Source organism: Daucus carota, chromosome 6 (assembly GCF_001625215.2).
Source record: "Daucus carota subsp. sativus chromosome 6, DH1 v3.0, whole genome shotgun sequence".
Taxonomy (NCBI): domain Eukaryota; kingdom Viridiplantae; phylum Streptophyta; class Magnoliopsida; order Apiales; family Apiaceae; genus Daucus; species Daucus carota.
In genome coordinates this window covers 35,527,417-35,552,377 of record NC_030386.2, presented here as the reverse complement: position 1 = coordinate 35,552,377, position 24,961 = coordinate 35,527,417, and the positions used below count along the sequence as shown (strand labels likewise).

Genomic DNA, 24,961 nt, shown 5'->3' with positions numbered 1-24,961 from the left:
TAATCCAGTGACAAGCAGATAATCTGCTTATCATCGATAATAATGGCGAACCATTTTATTTGCTGTTGTACCTCAAACGATAGATATGGTTAGCAGAGATTCAGAAGATGTGTCCATAAACAGTAAATTTGGAAACGTGGTGGAAGGCTTATGCAGTTGGTCATTTGTATGAATTTGTGAGGGTACTACTACCCTTCCATTGCCTGGTCTTAAACTAAAGTAGATGCAAGTAAGGGTAAGAGAACTCCCCAACACGAAATAGGTCATCTAACTTCAATTTATTTTCGTTACAATGACATACCATATGTAGAAATGTATTTTGACAGACCATTTTATCATGCCAACTATTTGTAATGTATACTACTAGAAAAATAACAAAAATGAGAAACTGCCTACACCACAACAATAAATAGGTATTTTAGCCAGCTGTATATTCCTCATTATACAGACCAACGCGAAGCCAGTGCCGTTAGATTCTCCAAATCTTAGTAAAGTAGGAAAATATATGAAACATTAAACTTCGCAACTGACATCTTCACCTCACTGCAAGAGAACTTGTGAAACAGTTCTCATGCTCCCACAATTTATGTAAAAGATACACAACAGTGACTTTTTACCCGGAAACAAAAATGTTAAGATACATTTGCCTGTCTAAATTGGTATGCCAATTCTATCTCTTGCCTGTTTTCCTACTCTAGTTTTTTCCCTTTGAAAAGCATTTAGACAACTTGTTGCCGAAAAACTATAGAATACATTAAAACCCCATCTCTCTTCTACTTGGAGGTGCAAAATCATACAGCATCGGATCAATACTATTATGTTACACTGCTACATTTACAACCACCGAAAGTTTCTCAGTTAATCTTTGGCTTTGGCCGTCTTGGCTTTAACACCATCCAAAGGACAAAGAAAACAATCAGGAAAGCAGGAATCGTTGTAAAGTCGAGCTCGACTTGGACTTTTCTTTGCCTTGTGCAGTGAATAGGGTGGAGGTTGGATACAGTTGAGTTTACATACTCAGCAAATCTGCATGTTGTATGGTTCCATATCATATAAGAGTGTCTAGAGAAGCAGAAATCTCACTTACAAATTACAGGACTCCAGCAGCAAGCGCTTTTATACATTATGATGATACTACAACACATGATTTTCTGATTGGTAGACCCTTTGTAAAGGGAACAGGAGTAAATGATGCATTTAGCTAAACAAATTTAATACATGCTATTTCATCTCCACTATAGCAAATCAAATATATTTAGCGGTAATTTTCACATTAATTAATGTTACATACTTACATCATCATAATTTGGCGCTTATCTACTTGTGATTAATCCATAGAACAGTAATTTTTAAGGTTGGAACAATTAATTGGCTAGATATATCAAAGTTCACCATACAGATAATAATTTCAGTTTATCAGCTATTTGGTCTATTTGGTGAGTCAGAAAGATATTTTTATGCTAAGCTAAGCAATAAATTAGTTTACCAGTGAAAATTTAATGGGAAATTCAAGATCTAAAGAGTTTATTTAACTAGGAAAACTGAGTTGGGCTAAAATATGTTACTGTCAATATTAACACACACATAAATTTGTGGGCCTCAGACAAGTTGAAGATACATATACGTACATGAGATGAAACTTGATAGATGAAACTTCATATCATCTCCTTACTATTGGTTTGATTTATCAGAACTACATGGAAACAACAAAACCTGTTCACGAAATAAATTATGCAGTTTTTTTTGCTAAACAAATTGTGCAGTTCTGAAATATATGCATTCCTTTGAGTCCCTTCTATGATACGCAGTCACCAATTACATGCATTTACTTGATGACATGCAGAGATATGCATTTTTCTTAATAATAAACACAGCATGCCAAAAACACAACAAACATCCGAATTGCATATAATTTGCCCAATCATAAGGATAAAAATAGAAGAAAAGCTGACCCTATGGAATAATCCTCCAAAGTATATAGCAGTCTCATGGCATCTGCATAACGTAGTTCACCAGTAATTGTTGAGATCTGAAAAGGGGACAAACCACATAATCACCACGCTGTTACTATTATAAGTTCATAACCTTTTCCACTCAGCAGAAGAGAAGGAAAGGGGTAGAAAGAGGGTGAGCGATGTATTAGTAAAAGCAAACTGATATGATAGCTTTGTGCATGTACACAATACTGACAATCAAGGTGTATAAAATAAGTAATACTTACTCTTCTCCAAACGCTAACAACATAATTATACTTGTTGACAAGTTCACGCTCCTTGGTGCGGAAGAGCTTAAAAGTTTGCTCAGCTGACATATGTTAAGTATCCAAAATGCTAAACTTTATTTGACCAGCAAAGTAATAAACCCAGTCAAAAAACATAGTATATGTAAAATAACACAAGATTTTCGGTGCTTGCAAATATTGGTTAGGTGTTGGCATTGAGAACAATTAAACGTTTTAGCGCATAACCATGTTAAAAAATTTGACCCTGCAGAGAAACTCCACCAACATATACAGCAAGTAAATTAGCACATTTATGTGAAGATCCAAGTGGCATACTCTGATTTAGCACATAGCTAGTCAACAGGTGGCTTACCACCCTAGTGAATCAAAGAATAATATATTTAATATATATTTACGCTTGTATACTTATGGAAATGAAAATTTCTACAGCGAAATAATTCGTAAAAGCTAGAGATGAGTTCTCCCAGCTAATCCAAATGATCGTTAGAACAACGTTGGTTGGCAAATGCCTAGCCAAGTCTATCTGGCAATGAATTTTAGGGTAGATGAAGTAGCATATATAAAAATTTTGTTGATGCATAATTTTGTTTGACACCGGCCATAAGTTATTGTGGGAACAGATAAGTAGATGCTCAAATAATAAAATTTCGAAGTATATAGACTAAGATACAGCACCAAAAGGATACATGTAAGCTCCATTGCTAGAAGATGAATCGCTGAATTAACAATTTGTATTGACTCCTCTAGAGTTGTGAGTATATAGCTCCGAGCAATTGTGTCAGTCTGAAATTTAGAAAGTTGCCAACCTTGAGAAGTGATGGATAATGGACTGCATCCTGCCGACCATATCCAGTCCTGTATACATATTACAATCATTACTTAAAAACATTAGGGTCTTTTTAGTGAAACATGATATGTGCTTGTTTGCTCAGAAACTCGCAATATCATAAACTAAGATATCTGATTAGTCATTACACGAGTGTAAATAATTTTCTTTTCTCTGCAAGAGCCACAGATTGCATCAAACACAATAAACTCTCGACAGTCATTGATAGAATAATTTTGCTTCACATGTGTGGGAATCAGTGTCTCAGCGTCTTACTGGCATGAGCAAACTTAACACTATATATATATATAGGCAAGTGATAAAAAACAAACCAACTCTTATATACAAACTAAAAACCAGATTCCCAACCACTATTTATAACTACGGGTATCACTAATGTATACTACACTAATCACTGTATTTATACAGTATATAAACAGCGATTTTTATTATTCAAAATTGAGAAAATCTACTACCTAAACTATTGATGATTGATTATAGATGATCAATTTGAATCTTAGAAAGGTTCTTGACGGTAACAAGCCGTAAAAGAAGGTGTATGGTGGTGGTAAGTAGTCGCTAGTTTTGGTAAGTTATGATGGCAAGTGTCCATGACTATTGGTGATGGTAGGCGATGGTGGCGAGTCATGGAAACGGCTGGTCATAATGGTAAGAGGTCCATTATTACGGTTCGGGTGAAGATGATGGTCATATACTTTGCATATATATGTATGTATAAACTACAACAAAGCCCACATATTTATCAACCCAACCCACTACTTTCAAAACTGCTGCCCACTACTATAACATAAGAACTGAAATATACACGCACTATACATATAAAATAGTTACATATTAACACGAAACCACTTTCTCTCCATTCTTAATCTTCTTCAATCTCAAGGTGCGACTACAGTATGTCAATGATATTTTGAGCAAAATTTATCTGTTTTGAAGTCTAATATTCTCGTTTACATAGAAATAAAAACTAGCCTATAATTGATCACTTGCCTATATATATATATATATATATATATATATATATGGTCCTACTCCAATACAAACTTCCTTAAAATAAAAACTAGAAACTAAAATAAAATAAATTCTAAATTACATAGAAATATGGCACATTTGGTATGCAAATTGATTAGTGGGAGATGAAGAAAGATACAATGAAGTCAAATTTCAAAAAAGCTCACCATTTGACGGGAATAATCAAATTAGAAACATAGGGAATTATGTGGGATCATGTGTATGAGGGTGTATTTTAGTTGTGTGTGGTGACTTCTAGGACACCATTAGATTAGATTCATTTGAGGGCTTAAATTAGTTTATAGTTTTCATTTTAATTTGAGCAATTGTATATGTGTGTGTAATTGCTCAAATACAATTATGTATAGGCAATTGCTTAAATACAAACCAGTATTATAAAAAAATAAAATACAAATCAAAAGAAACCACCCTTATATGACATGACCCACCCCTATACGACATCACCCATCCGGGGCCCATCCCCGGCCCCACTCAATCCACGTCGTTCCCCACAACCCTTCCCATTCTCCTTAATTGTGTGGTTTTATATTAAGTTTTTATTTTAGTGGGTTGTATCGGAATAGGTACATGTTTTAACCTTATATTAAATTAAAAATTAAAACTTAAAACCAATATCTGCTATAGATCTTGTTCAATCAACAACTTAAATTTATCCGTTTTGCTGCACTACACAAATGCTTGATTTTGCTATAGCACACAATATTATTTGTGACTTATAGAATCTCTTTTACTTTTGTGGCACAAAATAGACTTTTTCTAAATTGCATGATCTTTTATTGAAAAAAAATTTGTTTTCCACAAAAAAAACTTGTATTTCAGCACAGCATAATGTTAGGAATAAAATTAGAGATTCACCTTCTGATGCAGAGCACAAAATATATATAACACGGAAAACCCCCGACCCAACTTATATTAATCAGCACAATTATCATAAATACCTTATTGGGTTTAACCCAACATGTTATATATAATATAGTTTTAAGGATCTAATTTTAATGTGGTTCTGAGGGGGACCTGGCCCTGTAGGGTTGAATTCTATGGAGACCATTATTTTATTGGAGATTTTGGAGCAGTTTCGCATGGTTCACAGGTCGTTTGGGTATATGGTACGGGATCTGGTACATAAAAGTTAAAACATTAGTTTTTATGAATCAGGCACAATGACCCATGAATCCGATTCGCAGGTCGATTGAGGATCACTTTTTAATGAATTTTAATAGACAAAATATAGTCCGGGTATAGTTTTTATAATTAAAATATTTATTTTACCTAAAAGTACAGAAGTAACTTAAAGAAAATGAAAAATTAAGTTTACTAAGGACCTTCAATGCGTATTTATAAGGGGATTTAAATCTGTTTTTTAACCAAGGCATGTCTCGTGTGACTTTTTATTATCTTCCCAAACTCCTTCCTTTTCTTATATCTTTTACTAAAGTATGATTTTGAAACTAATTTTAATCAAGTAGTATCAAGTTATCTTCCTTTCTTATATCACTTAAGTCAAAGGTGGATCGTTGAAGTCACTGAACTGGAGCGTGATCCCAGGTGATCCGGGTCGAAGAGGAATCATGTTCCGGAACGAGGGAACTGGATCGCGGTTCCATAAGCTGACTCATGAACCATGCAGCAATGTTTTGGAGACTATATATGTTCTACAAGCTAAACATTGCAAAATATATTGTTATATAAAACATGTTCTGGATGCAGAATATATATGGTCTCCGAAGTCTCCAATAAAATAGCGGTCTCCGTATAACTTTTCCCTGTATATATAATTATAACTTCTGCTCAAACAAAAAATTTAGCACGAATTAGAAAGTTATGTTTCTACAAGTTTTTTCAGCATGAATGATCTTCCACGATATCATTGTCTAAGTTTTATTGCTCTTCTGCTACGAAAGTTAACAAAAAGTAATTAGCGAACTAGAAACAAAATTACCAATAATAATCTACAAGGTTTACCAGAGGTACACTTATTTGTTATTTTATCAATACTAGCCTCAAACCCGGCTTCGGGTATATAATTCAACACTTATTGCTTAAAATTTAATTTTTAACGTTATTTTATTAGTGGTTTATTATTGTTGGATGCTTCTTCTTTTTTTTTTTTGCATGAGAGATTTTATGATAATATATTGAAGTTTGATTAAATATTATTGATAAGATTTTCTCTTTATAGATATAGCTTTTGCAATATTTTTTATATTGTATATAAGTAACAGAAACAATATATATCTTTGTCATCTCTCTATACATGTTTTTTAATAGACTTCCTGGAGTATAACACTTTAGAGAGTTATGAAGAGAAACGTTGGTCTGTCTCTCATTATTCATATTTTTCTTTTCTATTTGTTTTCTATAATAATGTAAAGAAAAGGGTAATTCGGGATAACCAAAAATATCTTACCAAACTACAAATTATCCCTATGTTCGTTATTATAGTTTAGTATAGATAGCAGCAATGGACAAAAGCTTTTTGAGATTAAAATATTATTTACATGATGCATACCAACTCTAGATTTGTCAAAAAGCTGATCAGTTCTGAGACTTTTACAGAAATATGCATGCATCATAAAGTGAACTACAATATCAGAGAGGTATAAGAAGAATATTAATGAGCTTCCCAGCAGATAAAAACCCACAACCTTAGCTCCGTACTTACAAAATTGTTTAGATGTGTCCAATTTTTAAAATGCCTACCTCAATAGCAGTTCCATGGGCTTGACTGTAAACTAGATGAAGGGGAAGCAAGCCTGCGATATGTTCAGAAACAGCGCCCAATGCAGCTTTTATGGGCCTCCTGCATATTTCAGGAAAGAAATATCATTTATCCACTGCCATACAAATACAGTTTCCTATGAAACTGAAAATATTCTGAAGATTATTTCCTATGAGTGAGAAAAATGAATGATACAGTGCCACTGCCCATAGGCCAAATGCCTTGTTCCTTTAAAAATAAAGCAATCTCGATTATGTATAACAATACTATGCAAAACTAACAGAGCTACAAACACTGACCAATTTAAAAACAATAGTCCTATCACCTAAATCAGATCTATGGTATTTCAAGAGCTAGCTCATATACAGTAGATGTGTCAAAAAAGGAGAGAAAAATGTATTCACATAAAAAGTTATAATAACACGAGATGGGAAGATGATGATGAAAGAAATTATAAGCCTACACACTAATGCAATACATATGCCATATCCCTGTACTTACCAGAGTAAGAGCTTTATTTTGGCTAAAGTATAAATTTGAGGACGGACAAAAAAGTTGCTCAAAGAGACTCCTAGTGACTCCTTGAATAACTAAGAGCCGCTTCTCACTCCTCACTTATGAAAAGCTCTTAGTCACTCTTAAGAATTAAGTAATAATTCATAATACATTCTCTTTCTCTCTACTTTGCTTTTGTATTCTTACGAATGCAAATTGATTTTAAAATTTTTAAGAAGAAATATTAAGGAGCGAATATAAAGAGCATTGTTGGAGATGAACACATATTAAATTACTAAGAGGTACTCCCTCCATCCCACCCAAATCTCTGTGGGTTGGGCACAAAGATTAAGCAAATGAGTAATTTTTTATATTATTTTTAAGAGTGTAGTAAGAGTCTCTTGAAGATGCTCTAACATGTCAACAACTACTGTTATAAAGCTGGAAATAGGCTCACTAGTCACTGCAGCCACGTAAACATGGTAAAAAAGGGAGGGCCCCTATTCCCACAGTATGCCACCTTACACAACTAACCACTAGGCACTATCAAAGTCCTGTTTCCATAATCCATGGATATAATTGCATAATTAGAAAAGCCAAATACGTATTGTCTCTCCTTCCAAATGCCCCTTGGTTCCTTAACTATAAAATATCTGTCAAGAAAGGTATGCCTTCCGCTCTTTCCCCCTCACCTGCACGTCCACACCTATAATACCTTTCCCACTGATTTTGTCAATGCTCGTGAGATTCCAAATAAAGAAAACCGCAGCCAATTAATGTTTCTAAAACAGGTCTGCAGTTCGCGTAGCTAAAAATTAGATGATCTTTTTTATTGATCATATTTCTAAATGGACACATGTGCACACTGCACACCCATGCTTGCCTTTGTCAAAGCATTAACCCTCAGTCACCCAAAAGGGAGTGAGGGTGGGGGCAATTCCTCTAGAGCAAGTAAAGACCATAAAGCATAGTTGTGTGATAGTAAAATATTGTATACGTTTCTCTCTTTTTCCAGCATTGGTCACTTGATCCTTACTAGTTACTAGGCCAGGAAAAAAACTATTCAGATGAAGATTATTGTAATCTGATTTGGTTAAAGATTAATTTTTTAGTACCCAGATAGACATTATACATTTACCATACCAGAACTACAAGCTCTGGCATATATATAGACTATTTTTTTTTAACTGTTCATGCAGTGACAAGTAACGTCAAATGCATCAAATAAAAGTTGCCATAGATATCGAATATTCAACCTCAAGTCCCAAAGCAGGGATCGCCCGTTGCACTGCAGGTGACTTTCCCAAGCTGATGATTCCGACTGGACAACAATTACCATATCCGAAAGTGCTTTCGCCTGGTAATGTTTGTCAACTAACAAAGGTTCATTCTGAATAAACCAAAAGATAGGAACTTCCAACAAGGATCTGCTATGGGCATGTTTTCCTGCATCAGATATAAAATAATGTATCAGTCATTTAACTAAAGCAGCTGAACACATTATAATGACTCGATCAGATATGAATATAACGAGGACATGACTATACTGCATCAGTGATACCACTAAAAATAAATACCTACTCGGGGCGCCATAAAATCCGGAAGATGGCAACTTCGATTACATTAGGCGTCAATTATTTTAACAATGTGCTACATAATCTACATATGGCAACAATCACATCTATATGATTAAACTTAGTTTGAATAATATCCAAGCCACAAATTTTGCACATAACCCAAGATCATCCTTTTTGGTTTCAAAGTAATAACAAAAATCATCTGTGCACATGCTGTGTAAAGTGAGTTCAGATCCTGTATTATTTAGATTGTGCCACTAGAAAACAACTTTCAGGTATTCCACAGAATTAATTACACTGAATAAATGAAAAATGGATTACAAACATAGGGTCATGTTCCAGAGAGAACCATTAGAGAGAGAACCATAGAACCCTTACCTTATTAGGCAAGGGTTCTGCAGCAGAACTTAAGTATTAGTTGGGGTTCTGCAGCAGAACTTCACAAAAAAAATGTCAATATCTATGGATTATATTTTTAAATTATTTTTGAACACACACAACGATGAAAAAACATGAAAAAAACATGTATTTAGATTTAGATCCTAAAAATCTATTTAAAATTTAGGGTTCTGCAGCAGAACCCTAGTGGTTCTATGGTTCTATTTTAAGGAGTGGTTCTCTCTTGAGCGCGACCCTACAAACATAAATTTCAGTTAAAACCTTTAAGAGAACCATGATCATTCAATCTCTGCAATTGATGTTGTAGAATTGAAGTATCAAGATAAGAACGAATTGTTTTCCTATATGTTCCGTTAACTAGCAGAACCGGGACAGCAGCAGCTCTCCTAGCCACTGAAAAGGCCATTGCTAAAGCAGGATCCTCGGAGAGTGATAATCTAAAAATTATACAGATAAAAATGGAACCATATCAAAGGTATAACATGATAATCAGTACATAAATATATTGACCAAGAATTAATTTAATTAGAGACTAAAGTTTATTACAAACAAAATATATGACCCTTAACAGTCCTGAACAATCCTTTTTGGCTGAATTACATATTTGATTTAAGTTCGAAGAGAAAATGATGTAGAAGATTCAAAAGAAGCTATCACCTAATGAACGTGAACAAGGAACAAAAATTCCAAAGACATAAAGCTGAGATCTTTTTCTCTCACTCTCCTACTCGGTATTATTTTTGCGGGCCATATTAATATACTCTCATTGTGAGACGTGATAGGTAACCCGCGATATATGTGTGTGTAAGTAGCTTGATACATATTCTGTTAAAATTATAGTGGCAAGTCAAATGAGAATAGCACTTACATGTTTGTACTGAACATTACTTTCTGAGAAGGTAATACTAAAGTGGAAAGCCCTTCTGTGAGAGCTTTCTGATCCACAAACTGCTTAATACTGGTAGTTTTCTGCAGGTAATAATTAAGAAAATATGATTATTATTAATGAAATCTAAAAGCAAAGCTGATAGGATGAACATATACCATACCTCCTGTGTGATGAAAAACAACTGAAAGGATATCTGCTCATAAAAGTGGAATGCTCCATCAGCAATTGAGGGTGATATGATATGCCTCATAGATCCCCACAGTGTTGCACCTAAATGTGCAAGGAATGTATCACGTGCTACAGTATAGTTTTGAAAGTCCTGCAGAACATAACATATATGTCTATAAATTCAACATGCTTGCGAACACAACAGTATTTCACGTCATCACCACCATGAAAAGAGGACCAATAAAACAAGTAAACTTTTAGTATCACCCGGCTAACGTACCTCAGGTGTCTCGGTGAATAAATTCCAGTTCTCCATTCTTTTTAATGCATCAACAGCCTTTCTCCTATGATCTTCATCAAATTCCTCACCTTCGAATGACTGAAGCTCGGTTCTCAAATCTTGCATTCTCTCGTCAAGCTCTGAGATCACAATTTACAAGCCTAACAGATTAGAAACTATTTACAGACCAGACCGACTTTAGAGTTAAATGAATTGTCAACCACTATTATGCAATGAACAGTAAAATAGTTAGTGCAAAATTTGATCTGGTAGCTCTGGTGACTTGTTTATACACTAAGGGAGAAGCGTGAAGTCATGAGCACAATCTCAAGCCTACAGTGGTATTCATACCGAGAAACCCATTTTTAGCAGTAGATGGATCTTATACCACATACCACCAAAACGGGTAACTGGAAATGCTCCATTAGCATAGGATGAAACTAACCAACTAGGTGATTAGGTAGAATCATCAATTTCTTAAGTTAGATTTGGAAGTTCTAAAGTTAGTTTACTAGAGCTGCTAAATTACGAAAGCATGATATATGCAACTGTTCAGAGAGGCGATCCTCAACACTTTCCTTTTACAACATTATTTAATACATAAATCATCACGGAGTTCAGAGGTTAGAAGATTACCATCACAGAGAGCAAGCTTGACCCTCCTTCCTTTACAGTGTTTGAAGGCAAAAAGCTCGTATATATCAATTTCTGCTAGAAGAATATCTATTGCTTGATGATCTCTCTGCGACATTCAAATGCCTCGTTTATTAAGAGTCAAAAATATACCAAATATTCCACTTGATATGACATGAACACTATTAGCTGTGGTGCGCGCCAAGACCCCAAATATTTATGAAGACAGACATCACGCAAAAGATGCGCATGATTAAAAGTAATAAGATCAAATAACCAAATAAACCATGTTCTATATGATATGAATAAAACTAGTAAGATTTTAAAACAACGTAGCCCAAAACTTTAGGGTAAACCATTCAGGTGCTTTTGGATCTAATTATGCTACCTTTTGTACCTTTAGCATGAAAAGTTAAATAACCAAAACAATTTTATGCAAATTATCTAGAAAAGCTCATTCTGATTCATTCTCTTATAAACAAATGGCCCCTGAGACAAATGTAAAATTGTACTAGAGCCGTAATCATTACACCAAAGGCATGATGTGGTAAGCAAGAGATCATTGGCCTTTCACTTTTTACAGCGGAAAGAGCATAAGTGCATAACCCCCCACCTTGCCCCAAGCACACTCTCTTCTACTTCATTAAGATGAATATGCTTCTTGTAAGACAGTGGCACAACATAACAAGGTATAAACACCAATAATACTGAATCAATTAAAAAAAATTCCTTCATACTCACATCACCAAACACTGCAAACTTCTCCTGAATTGCATCTTGCAGCCGATTTTCAGCTTCATCTGCTGAAATTTCTGGACGAACAAAAGAAAACATAATCGCTCATGGGAATGAAAATATATCAGTATATCCAAAAGTTAAAATTGTTAAACAATCCATGATTGATATATACAAGCATCAAAGAGCCAGTGCAATATACAAGTACCAAAGAGCCCCAGTATCAACAGATATAAACATGTATACAACTATAAAAACTTATTGATTAATACATAATGAGTGCAATTATATACCATATACAATCTGCATTTGAAAACTCATATTCTTATACTAACTACAGATATTTATCCGATCATATTTTTTACATAACTATATATTTAATCCAGTTGCCTTTAATATACTATCTAAGATTGTATTTCTCAAATACAATCTTTCCTAATAACCCAATTACATATTTTACAACTATCACTCTAATATACAATTATTTCACCCAATGAAATGAATCACATACTATTTTAAGCCCAATTATTTGACCGAAACAACTGGCCAAAACTTTACAATGCGGCTTCAAAATTATATTTTTATAAAGACTCTTACCTTTTTGTTGATGTCAGGGCCAGAACGAACTAATGGATGATCATAAATTCTCTGGCCAAAATTTTACAATATAACTTCAATAATATACTATTATTAAGGTCCGTGCTTTAAAACCCACTGCGCCCAAAGTAACACAGATAGGTAATCTTCGACACAAATAGTTATATATAGAGGTCCACACCTTTTAAAACCCATTAGACCTAGAATTCTGAACATTAGATGCATATGCTTTGCTTCTTATTTTTATCGCTTTTGTTTTTTTCTTTTTTAGATTTGCAAGTAATCTAACATAATGTGAAAAACCAAACAGATAACAAAGACGAGCAAATTGTACTTATGTTAAATAGTTGTCTCTTCCCATTTTTTTCTTTTTTTTTGTCAATCCTTGTTTCCAGTGTCTTCATTGCATACCAGTACATGTAATAAGCTTCATCAGACAACCATTTATCTATATGTATAAGCAAGTAGCTTTTCTTTATCTATTTATGAATTATCAAAATATGCATAGCAGGTTTATATATTATCAGAACATGCATATCATCAGGTACTTGTGACTACCTGACAATATTCAAAATTCTCGAATCTATTTATTCAAATATCTGATGTAAACAATCAGGAGCTGTATTAAAATAATTGAACCAAATGTGATTCCCACAATTGTTCCCATGATGTCACTAAACTCCTGAACAGACTTTCAATGGTGGAAACTAGGGAAAAAAACCAAAAACTTTAATAGAACTATAAACTGCACAAGTCACAGTAGTCAAGTCATTCTATTCTTAACAAGGTTGTCGGAAGATGTTATCTGCTAAAATGCACTGTTCTGTCTTTTATAAACCAAGTGATAAATCAATGAATGCAAACAACTGAGTTAATGGTTGTGCCTAATACCTGCAACTGCACCAATGGTCCTTTGCACGTTTGGTAAACTGATTTCCGTGCGCACACCTTCCCCGCCAACAGCAGGTCCCCATGAGAAAGGGCCTGCAGTCAAATCAATGAACGCCCACCTAAGACGGCGGGGCAGCATTTAAAACTGTCAATTGAAATTTATACACCAATATTGTGTGTGTGTGTTTGCGCGATCGGGGGGGGGGGGGGGGGGGGGGGGGGGGGGCAGAACCTGTCTTTTCCAATCCATGTATCTGTGAGACATTCTGAATGAAGACCGCTCAAATCCCCTGCTTTTAAAATCTTTCCCCACAGACGCTTCATGTCTTCATCTTGACCATTCATCAACTTCAGACAATAATTTAGTTTCTCATTCTCTTGTTATTAAAAAAAACTTGGAATATCTAAATAGCGAAACAACATACCTGTAATACTTTACTCTGGATAATATCAGCAGTCTCTTTCCCTTGATAAAGTGTCTGGAAATTATTCAAGGCATCTATGCATTTGTTGTACCACTCTATCTGGAATACAAATATTATAATACTGAGTAAGACGGTCTCTGCTATGAGTACTTAAAAAATTTTCAAGTTTATCCAAATAAAACTTTTAACATCGAAATTTCTTAAAAGAACATGGAAACAGTGCCTTCCACAGGTCAAGTATTAACAAAATTCCAATATCCCATGCTGAAGGTATAGACTAATCGATAAACTTGTAACAGATAAATGAGAGAGAAAGCATATGGCAGTAGCCCGGTACTTTCATTAAAAACAGAAACATAGATCCTTTAGGACTTGTTTGGATGGGGGATAGAAATTACAAAACCATGTTTAGGAAAAAATTAGAAAGAAGGGTTAAAAAAAAGTACATTTTAGTTAAATAGGAACTACTTTCCAACACCCCAAATCAGGGTGTTGAGGAGGGTTATGATTTTACAATATTGATCCCCTTATGGTTTTATCTCGTTAGAGTGCTGAATTTTTTACTAAGTCTCCATCAATTTTATGTTTATAATGATAACTAGATTTTTAGCTAAGGATTACGGATGGTTGGAAAAGCTCTTAACATAATATTTTTAAAATGTAGTCTAGTATAATTTATTTTAATTTTATAAAATTTAAGAATATATATATATATATATATATATATATATATATATATATATATATATATAGTTAAAAATTTACTTACCAGACCCTTTATCCAAACAAGATATTGGCTAACCTTTTGTTACTCAACCCTTCTATCCAAAATTCGCAAGGTTTCCAACCCAACCCTTCCCTTCCCTGCCTAACCCTCCATGCAAACAGACCCTTAATTATGCCAATGACAAAAGCATGTGCGAAAAAATATTAAGGCCAATTTCAAGTGATTTATACAAATATATTTGATATTATTAGTGGTATAGATCTCTCTTCATTTGCTTTGACCATTGAGATTTCTTTGTGGGATGCCCAAATTGGAAAGATGTGGGGTAAAAATGTAGTGCATTTATGACATATATAATGATCTGCAGAACTTGCTATTTTCATGACATAAATGGAAAACAGGTGAAGACCCCGACTCAAATTGATAAGCATTATTCACAAGTCTAGGAGTTCAAACACGAGAACTGACCGTGTCAGTTTCATCAGTTATCGTCCAGGAAAATTTTGCCATTGGATGTTTTGCATACAACGGTCTCTTGATTTTATCCAAAGCTGGAAAAAAAATCAGCGACACAGAACACTGTTAGAAACTAATCAAACAGTAATCTTATTTCCATGTTCACAAACAAAATTTTCCATCAAACTATATATCTACAACTACACACCAAGAACGCTTGTGGGGCTGTTTCCTGACTGACGAATTCTTGTTTGTAAGCTCTTGTTCTGCAAAGAAATTGCTGTTAGTCCTGCTTCATCATTCAGTTGTTGAAAATCAATACACTAACTTTTGTTTAGCACAATAAAAGTATTCCTTTATAGTCAAAATTCTTTTCTCCTGATACTTAGTAAATTCCTACAGACTGAATTAACTTAGGTCTAAGAGTATGGCTTAAGACAAGAACTGCATAAAAAGGGTAAACTTGTGAACAGGTGTTGGTGGAAATGCAAATCATGAGAGCTAAAAAGAAATACATGTGTAGTATTACCTCCTTGAGAAAATTTATTTCAGTCTCAGACAATCCTCTCCTATAAATGTCAAAAACACATGTCAGTAATAAACAAACTAAAACTGTTGCTGTAAGCACAAACATCCGGCATAAGAAAAATGTCAGTCTTCAAAAGTGGCTGATAAGATTAGAAAACATACTAAGTAAATCAGAAATATCATTTAGAATGCAAATCATCCCAAATGAAAGCAGAACCGTAACGCATCAAATTTGTGACTGAAATACTGTCAAAGATGCTAATGAAGTTATCAAGACTAGATTTCACTTCGAAGACTTGTAAAATAGTTTACTAGTTGACATCATAATGAAATTAACATTTTTATGCTGGTTAAGAATAAAACCATAAGCAATTATTCTTAATTGCCCTCTCAAACATGCAGCAAATTGCAAAAGTCTGAAGCAGCTTTTGTAAAGTCCACACACACTTGGAGCTTCTGAAATGTTGTTCTTGACTATATTCACTAAAGAAACAAACAAATCAAATTAATGATAGAACAATTAAGTTAAGCCTCCATAACAAACTAACCTATATCCATACTTGGCTCTTTTTACATCGCGCTTGGGATTTAAAATAAAGACATTATACGCATTCTCCAGCTGCAAATATTCCACAAGGCTAGTGATAAGAACATCCATCATGTCTACATCAACTTGCCAAAGGCCAGCTCCTTCATCACTTAACACACACAAAATATAATGTAATTAGGAGCAGGCTAAACAATTCTACTCTATCATTGGAGATTCTGAATGATGGAGTGCAGTAGGTAAATATTATATAATCCAAATAGTAAGGTAACCTCCAAAAAAGATTCTCTCAACTCCATTAGATAATTAGAAAAACAAAAGTTAAACGAGAGAAAAATATGCAACTGGCACAAAATGTTTAAACTTCTTTCGTAGGTAGAATCAATGCCTATCTATTATATGGTCAGTAACATACCTAGCAAATTATTTGAGAAATCCTGACAGAATGTTTAGTATTTAAGAAAATACAAAATTCATACATGAGTAGAAAAAAATACTAATTAATATTTCCTTGGGTAGGAAGGTATTTGGTCGTCTATGCAATATATACAGTGCTATGGTGAAAATACTCCATATAATAATCTATCACTTCGACTATTGCATGTATATTAATATATTTTAAGATAATACTCGCACATCATACTTTGATATTTTTATCTTTTGTATAAAACTTTCAATCTTAAATTTTTGTACAATAATTTTTCAAAAAATAATATGAGTAGATATATTTTTATACGTCCATAATGCATGCAAAAGTCAACGCTGACAAAGTTTATAGAATGGAGGGGGTATTTGTAACTGCTTACAGCAGCTAACAGAGTCTTAAAAAATTCTACTCTCAATATCTACATCCATTTAAGAGCTACAGTCCTCAATTGAAGAAATTCTTTTAATGGAGAGTACTACTATCAAATCATTTTAAGTTTAAGTGGGATGCTAATTGAGCGAGTGGATGCATTTATCCACTACGTTTCCTTTATAATTTTGTCTTTAACTTTTTATCTCTTCTTGACTACCAGATTGTATTTACATAAGTTTCCGAATTTTGAGTGTTCCAAAGTGTTATTGTAAGTTAGCTATCTCATCGAAGCCCGTATCTGAATCATATTAATGAACAATGCCACTACAAAAATTATCTAGGTATTTAATTTCCATGACAATTCCCCTCCCTTCATCCCTCCCTCTCTCGTATAAAAAAGGATTCACAAATTATATAAAGAGAATGCAGAATATCACAAGATGTTCAGAGACTTTGAGATTAGACCAAAACCTGACATTGGACACGTGATCTATGCGGCCAAGGACATCAATGGCACGCTCAAAAAGAGAAGTGACCTTTTCGCCCATTTGAATGGCATGAACAGAGAAGCTGCATAAGTGCCAAAATGATATATTATGAAGGGGGCACAAAAAAAAGAGGAAGCATGCTATTTCATATAAGTTTAATTCATAGGTGTATTTGTTTTATAGTACTTGTAATTAATGTGACTGACGAGAGGAAGATGGTGATGCTGCTGCCTGTCTATGCTAATTTTGTAAAATGGAGCAAGAACTTCTCCAATTTTTGGAATCCGCGTATGTTCAAATATGTGATCAATTTTCGTGAACCAGCGCTCAAGTTCTTCAGCATGCAGCTTAAATTCTGAAGAAAAAACAATGAGAAACAGCCCAAGAGTTGATGTACTTGTATCATAGAAACAGCATCTAAAAGGCACAAATGTTGTGATAGAAAAGAATTGTACCTTGGTTACCCTTCCCCTCGAATCCTATGAAAATGAAATTCACAGGAACTGGAAGATACATGAACTCAACTTCTAGAAGTTTTAAATAATTTGCAATATTACCTGAAACAAAAGTAACAAAATATGGACTAAATGATCACAACACCGCTGCTTTTCAATCAAAACCAAGCCCTAAATGATGCTTGTTACAAAACTAGCTAGTTCCAGTTGCAGACAAAGGTGCAGTAACTGCTCATAGGGTTTATTGGTAAGGTGCAAAGAATTCTAGCCGGTAACACCTCCGATTACCGAACTATGAATCTGCAATAACCTTGAGGGAACATAATGACATAACTATTAACCATGTAATGACTTAGATTTGTTTGCCAATTTACCCCAATTGGAAATGAATTACATAAGTCATTAAAAACCTGCATAAGATATTAACACAGCTTTGGGCACCAATCCATGGCCAACATGGGCTTCACAGCCATGCAGTCCAGACCACATCTACAATCTAGCACTGCAGATATCATTTTATCTATACAGATAAAACCATGTTATTTGGTCTTCAACTAGTCGATGAAGGACAAAGTTCAACTGGGATGGAAAACATTTGGTAGACACTTATAAATCCCTAAATTCATCCAAAATTCGTCAATTCATAATATATCTATTTGAAAAATAATGATAATTACTAATATTTATATGGAAATCCTATTACTTGGAAGCTAAGCATAATCCTAATAAAATTAAAGATAATCCTTAACGATATGTACTTTCTAAACTTAATTACTTTCATAATAATAGATATATAACAAGTGCTTCATTTATGCCAAAAGGTCTAATGATATGGATTCCTCTATACACCCTCAAATATAAATATGGATTCCTCTATACACAATTACAGTTGGGAATTGTTACAAACATTAACTAGTTCCTTCATGTAACCATGCAAGCCCCATGCCCTCATGCTAGGTAATACTGTAAAGTTGCTACTCATATTGCTTAGTATATTATATACTAGTACTTCTGAATTTAACCGTAATACTACACAATTGAATACAAGATTAAAAGATAGATTGGAATTAATGAAAATATCACTGAAAGGCCGTCGTATGAACCTAACTTGTTTTTATCAACAGGTTTTGCATAACTAACGCATATAAGTTAGTTTCATCAACTTGTTATTTCTATAAGGAGGCTTATTTTCCATGTTTAAATTTTGTTTTCCCTTCATAATTTGGTTCAACCACCATAATCACATCATTGAAAATGCATCTTGTACGGGCATCGAACAACTGCAACACTAAGATAAATACGCAGATATAGACTACCCACGCACAGATACGCTCTTACACTGAGATCTTCGAACAGATACGCTCTTACACTCAGATAATCTTCAAACAAAGACGTGTAAGGGAAGAGAGAAACAAAATCAAGTACCTGCCTTGGTGTAATTCAGCGCTCCCACATTTCCGGGAACAGGAGATTCCAGGTCATTAAAATCTAAAAAAAGCCATGCATATATATTTGTTACAACAGAACAGCTAGTAATGCCGAACCCTGAATAGGTATTAGAATAAAGATGTAGGAAATACCAGTACGTATGACAGATTCACTCCAAAATTTACTCTTGTCTTTAAGGTTAAATAATGAAAACACCGATGATTTCCCACTTTTACGATTTCCAGGAGCTCCATGTGATGTGGCTGCTAGTAACTGATAACAAAATAACCGCATCGTATTACAACAACAATTAATATCACTTCGCATCAAAACTTGTTAGAATTAAACATCCATCACTAAGACCATACCCACACACTTTTACACAAATACGATCTCAAAACACTGCGTGTATACGCATAACCAAGATTATATACATAAAACACTGCTAATATACATTTACATAAATCACATTGATAATATTCAGGACTATTAAAAATATCAATTAGTCAAGCGTGTTCAAATTACACTAATCATCAATCACATGATAAACAGATAAATAATGTAACGCGAAAACATCGCATACACGCAATTTAGTTGAATCAAATTATCGATTACATGAAATTAACGGATATATTTCGTGATAATAGCGAAAAAATAGGAGGATCAGTACCAGAAATAAGATCGGGAAGAGGCGAGCGGCGGACATAGATACAGATCTGTTGTGTGTATAGATTGGAGCCGTTGTTGCCGCGGAAGAAAACGAAAAGAGGGAGAGCTGAGACCCTGGACTAAGCGAAGACGATGAGTGACTAAGACGTAAATATGATACAGTGAGGAGGGTATTTGTGGACTGATATAGTATTTATTTTTTCGGGTTGCTGGGCTATGGCGTGTGGGGGCGATGGACACGTTTTAATTTTCTTGAGAAAAAGTGGAAAACTGAAATTAATAATCCTGAATTTGAACTTTTTAAAATTGGGAGATAAAAATAATATAAATGTGATCTTTAATTATACATTGTATTATTACAATTGAATATAAAGTATTTGATATTTGATTTGTGGTCATGTTCGCAATATATGACATATATTAAAATCTTCATTTTTGAGATTTTTATTAATTTATCGAGATTATTAATTTATTAGAGTATAATTTATATTAATTTTAATAGTTGGAAAGGTATTTTAAAAGTCAAAATAAAATATTTATCGTTATCTTTTTTTATTATTTTTAGCGCAAAGTATTTTTCGTGTTTTATAATAATATTGAAACTCAGTTTTACCCGAAACATAAATTTCATGTGCTCCCAGTAATATTGTTAATTAAAGTTACTTTCTAAAATTCCTTGTTAATATTAAAATTGTATATATCAATTAAATATTAAAAAATAATAAATTAATTTAAAAAATACTTTTTGATGTTGTTTAATTATTTTATGAAGTCGTATAATAATTAATAATTTGAATTTATCGTTAACATTTGTTATTGAGTCTTCGCTAATTTTATATAATTTTTAAAAATATTAATCTAATTAAAAAGTTAATTTTTTAAATAAGGTTTGGTTATTTATAAAAAATTGGGTCGGGCCGGGCCTTTTCAAAAATACTGGCTTACTTATAAAAATTCAGATTTTTTGAAAATATTAAGTCTGTTTTGGGCCTTTCGATCGGACCAAGCCATTCATTTGTATATGTTATTTTCTAAAACGTTTTTATTCAAAAATTATAAAATTTTGAAAAAACTCTGTGTAATTATAATTTATAAAATTCTCGAAATACGTGCAAACAGTGAACTTATACTGTTGAGAGGGACAGATGAGAGGGACAGAGCGTACTGATTGGTGTGCGATTATAGTATTGATTAGTTTGAATTTTAGGAATAATACAAAAATATTAATCTCAAACTTTTAAATTTGTCTTACTAGGAGATTGTATTATTCGAATATATAAATAATAAAGTAGGGTTAAAAATGGGGCGGGTTCGGGGCGGGGATTTCATCCCCGCCCCATATATATTTTTCCTGCCTCATCCCCGCCCCATTCCCGGGGATTTGTTTTTAATCCCCATCCCCGCCTCACCGGGGATTTAATATAATTTCGCCTCACCCCACTGCTATAATATTACACTTTAAATAATTACTTTAATATTTAGTATTTTTTTTCAGAATTTAATAAAAATATACGAGACATGTATATTAAAAGCAAAAAGCTAAATATTATATAAATCAAAGAGACATGTCATACATTGTAAAACTATAGTTTTGTGTATTATAAAATAATAATATTAAATATAATAAATATATTATATTGAATATATTAAATATATATTATATTAAAAATAATATATATATATATATTAAATATATATATATATTAAATATATGCGGGGCTGGGAATCCCCGCGGGGATTCAACAAATACCATATTTGCCCTATATTTTGGCGGGGCAGAAAATCAATTCCCGTCACTACCTTATTTCCCATATTAGCGGGGCAGATCTGCCCCATTCGGCCCGATTGAGGCGGGTTCCCATTTTCTCCACCCCATTTTTAACCCTGGTCACCACTCACTCGTGATTTATTTGAAATTGAATGATATGGATTAATTTATAAGATTGTGTCCTTTTAAATCATAATTCCTCCACCAATTATTATAAATTATTCATAGTTTTTGTACAATAAAAAATAGATGATATGAAAATCTTGGTAGCTGTATAATTAGAATTAGGTAAGCGAGGTAGCGATGTGGAATATTTGATAGAGGGGCGAATAGTGACGCTACCTGTACTGTTTGGTAGCCCACAAAGAAAGTCCGCACGATTGAGGTCGACTAGCGTATTTGCATTTTAGAACCCAGTTCAAAATAATCGCCCTGTGAGTTGTCAAACTGGAATTTTTGTTCATTAAATACTGTTATATTATTAAATCATCAATATACTTATACAAAGAAGAAGGAGAGACGTATAGGTGGCGCTTCTCACATCGCTCCGTTCTAATATTCTAATTTTTTGGAATTTTTGGATGAAAAACATCAAAAATTAGAACTACCTTTTTTAGTTTTAGATATCTAATTTTGTTTTAAATTATTTATGGAATATAGTAGTTTGAAAATTTTAATCTGATTTTGTTCCAAATTATTTAATTATGGGAAAGAATGGCATACAAGTTTATTTGCACCTATAAATACCTCTATAGATTGTAGGGTTTTGGATCTCTAAGCACAACCTACTCTCACTCAATACCACAACTTTACCTCTCTCTGATGACAGTTCTCTTACTTGATTTCTAACTCGGTGGTGTCGTTCTTCTGCAACGATAAGTGAAGGTTGATATAGTATTAAAAAAATAAAGATTGTTGCAAGCACAAGTATAAATCGTTATGTGGGAGTCGACAAATTCAAACTGGGGGGAAAGAATATATAGTCTTGGCATGATACTGATAAATTATATCAATAAATTAACTATTAGCAATGTATGTTTGTTGGTTATTCTTTTATAATATTTATTTTGTTCATCGGACATGTTTATTGTTGTTAATTTTTATATGATTTACTTTGTATACATGAAGATATGATGGAGAATTGAGAAACGATGGGCGTGTAGGTGGCGTATCTCACATCGTTCCGTTCTATTGTTATAATTTTCTCAAATTTTTGGATGAAAAATATCAAAAATTTGAACTGCCTTTTCGAGTCTCGGATATATTAGAAGCAAGTTTCATAATCTAATTTTGTTTCAAATTATTTACGGAATATCGTAGCTTGAAAGTTTTAATCTGATTTTATTTCGGATTATTTAATTATGGGAAACAGTAGCATACAAGTCTCTCTGCACCTATAAATACCCTTATAGATCGAAAGGTTTTGGATCATCTAAATACAACCTCCTCTCTTTCAATACTACAACCTCACGGATTTTTAAGTTAGATGTTTTTGTACACAATCAATCCAAAAAATTTGGCTGAAGATGACAATGTAAGTAGATGATTACTTAAAAAAAAATACAAATAAAATTAAGATTCGTCGTACTTTAAATTGTTAATTACCCGTATAAATTTATTTTCATTTTTCACCATGAATTATAGTACAATTTTACAATTTTATATATTAGTATAGATATTACATCAAGATTTTTATAATATAAAATTTATTTTATCCTACGAATATTAATTTTGAAATGTTAATATAGTTTTTATAAACAGCCACAAAATTATTTTATTCTACAAATATTAATATGAAATCATTAATATAATTTTTATAGGTCGTCGCAACGCGCGGTTTCTCAACAAGTTTAAATATATATGGGAGTTTTATTGATTGGAAATTCTAGCTAATTACTCCCTCCCATGTATGGATGGTAACGGATCGGGGCGGGTCCGATTTCTTGAGATCCAGACAACCAGACCCGATCCATTATACTTCCGATAGATTCAGGTCCGGGTCCGCATACTTAAGATGAAGATCCAAATTTGATTCATTGGATTTTTCCGAGTTTCGATTCGACTCGAGTTTAATTCGAATACTTAGTATGATAAAATTAAATAAAAGCTAAAATATATATAATTACAATCATTCAACTTATCGCTTATATTTTTATTGTATTTTTATTATTTAATACACAATAATTAGGAAAAAAAGCAATTTTGGTGAAATGAATGTAAATTACGTATCACACATATAAAATTAAAGTAAAATGTTAATATACATAACTAATAATTCATAATATTTCAGTATATATTATACATTTAACACAAACAAATAGTAGTATTTTGTATCTTTTTTTATCGGGTTTTGGGTTCGGATGGGTTTCAGGTTTTGGTTCGGAATACTAAAGACACCTAGATCCAAACTTTTTAGGTCTAAAAATAAGATCCAGATCAAAAAATTCGGATTCAGATAGATTCAATCAGTTCGGAACCGTCCAGTTTAATTCTATACGTTTACTATTCGCATGGACTTTAGTTATTCAATAAAATATAGTTCCATAACTTATTTTTAAGATTTTCTTTTTCTGAATAAAAATTTAATATCTAAATTTTTATATACAAAAAGAAGCCTTAAAAATAAGTTATAGAACTATATTTTTGAGGAGTATTAAAGTGCGTGCCGCGTCTGCTTCGTATCCATCTCAGGGAGACAGGGGAGTTGAAATATATTTTCTTCATATTGATCTAAAAATACAAAAAGTATTATATTTTATTAGAAAATTATAATTTATTTATATCATAACTTTATTAAATTATATAATATATATTACTACTTTATATAAATATATTTTAAAATAGCTGTTAAATATTAAAATATACGAGTTACGAGTGTATGTATAAACAGAAACATGATAAATTTCGAAACATGAAAAAAATTACTTATTAAACTAAATTTGGAAAGAATTTTTCGAATAACGGTATAAACTAATTTGAACAGGCCTGAACCCTGAGCCATGAACTCCGTTACTACAATATTCCGTTGCGTTTCTTATACACGGTCGGTCTTGTAATTTAATTAATCTCAGTTTGTGTTTAAAAACTATTTTGTTGATTTTTTTTTTTACATGAAAACTATTTTGTTGATTTGATGAATTTTTTTAATATATTAAAAAGTATCTCTG

General features: G+C 32.9%; 1 protein-coding gene across 2 annotated transcripts; it reads right to left on the bottom strand.

Annotated features, from left to right (window-relative positions):
- Positions 1-469: 469 nt before the first annotated feature.
- LOC108227703 (uncharacterized) lies at positions 470-20,193 on the bottom strand. Of its 2 annotated transcripts, XM_017403005.2 has the most exons (25): positions 20,028-20,193; positions 19,510-19,630; positions 19,355-19,417; positions 17,930-18,031; positions 17,661-17,829; positions 17,458-17,556; positions 16,189-16,338; positions 15,642-15,681; positions 15,321-15,378; positions 15,125-15,207; positions 13,930-14,028; positions 13,737-13,852; positions 13,505-13,623; positions 12,023-12,093; positions 11,285-11,390; positions 10,649-10,788; positions 10,361-10,519; positions 10,180-10,280; positions 9,573-9,748; positions 8,592-8,781; positions 6,822-6,921; positions 2,929-3,097; positions 2,222-2,304; positions 1,953-2,029; positions 470-1,026 (listed from the first exon to the last, which is right to left on the bottom strand). In XM_017403005.2, the coding sequence occupies exons 1-25, from the start codon at positions 20,061-20,063 to the stop codon at positions 855-857; spliced, it is 2,799 nt and encodes a 932-aa protein (XP_017258494.2). In that variant the 5' UTR covers positions 20,064-20,193; the 3' UTR covers positions 470-854. The 2 variants fall into 2 exon arrangements, with proteins under 2 accessions (XP_017258494.2, XP_063935529.1); XM_064079459.1 differs by lacking the exons at positions 19,510-19,630; positions 20,028-20,193 and having other exon boundaries at positions 621-1,026; positions 19,359-19,417.
- Between the last annotated feature and the right edge of the window lie 4,768 nt (positions 20,194-24,961).

What these genes read in the sequence shown, in the direction of transcription:
- LOC108227703 (XM_017403005.2), bottom strand. Translation starts at nt 20,063, where the DNA reads ATGTCCGCCGCTCGCCTCTTCCCGATCTTATTTCTG. An exon ending in GACCATTGGTGCAGTTGCAG is followed by an intron (nt 12,094 to 13,504) that starts GTATTAGGCACA and finishes TTGTTCGTCCAG; the next exon opens with AAATTTCAGCAGATGAAGCT. An exon ending in TTGTTAGCGTTTGGAGAAGA is followed by an intron (nt 2,030 to 2,221) that starts GTAAGTATTACT and finishes TCCCCTTTTCAG; the next exon opens with ATCTCAACAATTACTGGTGA.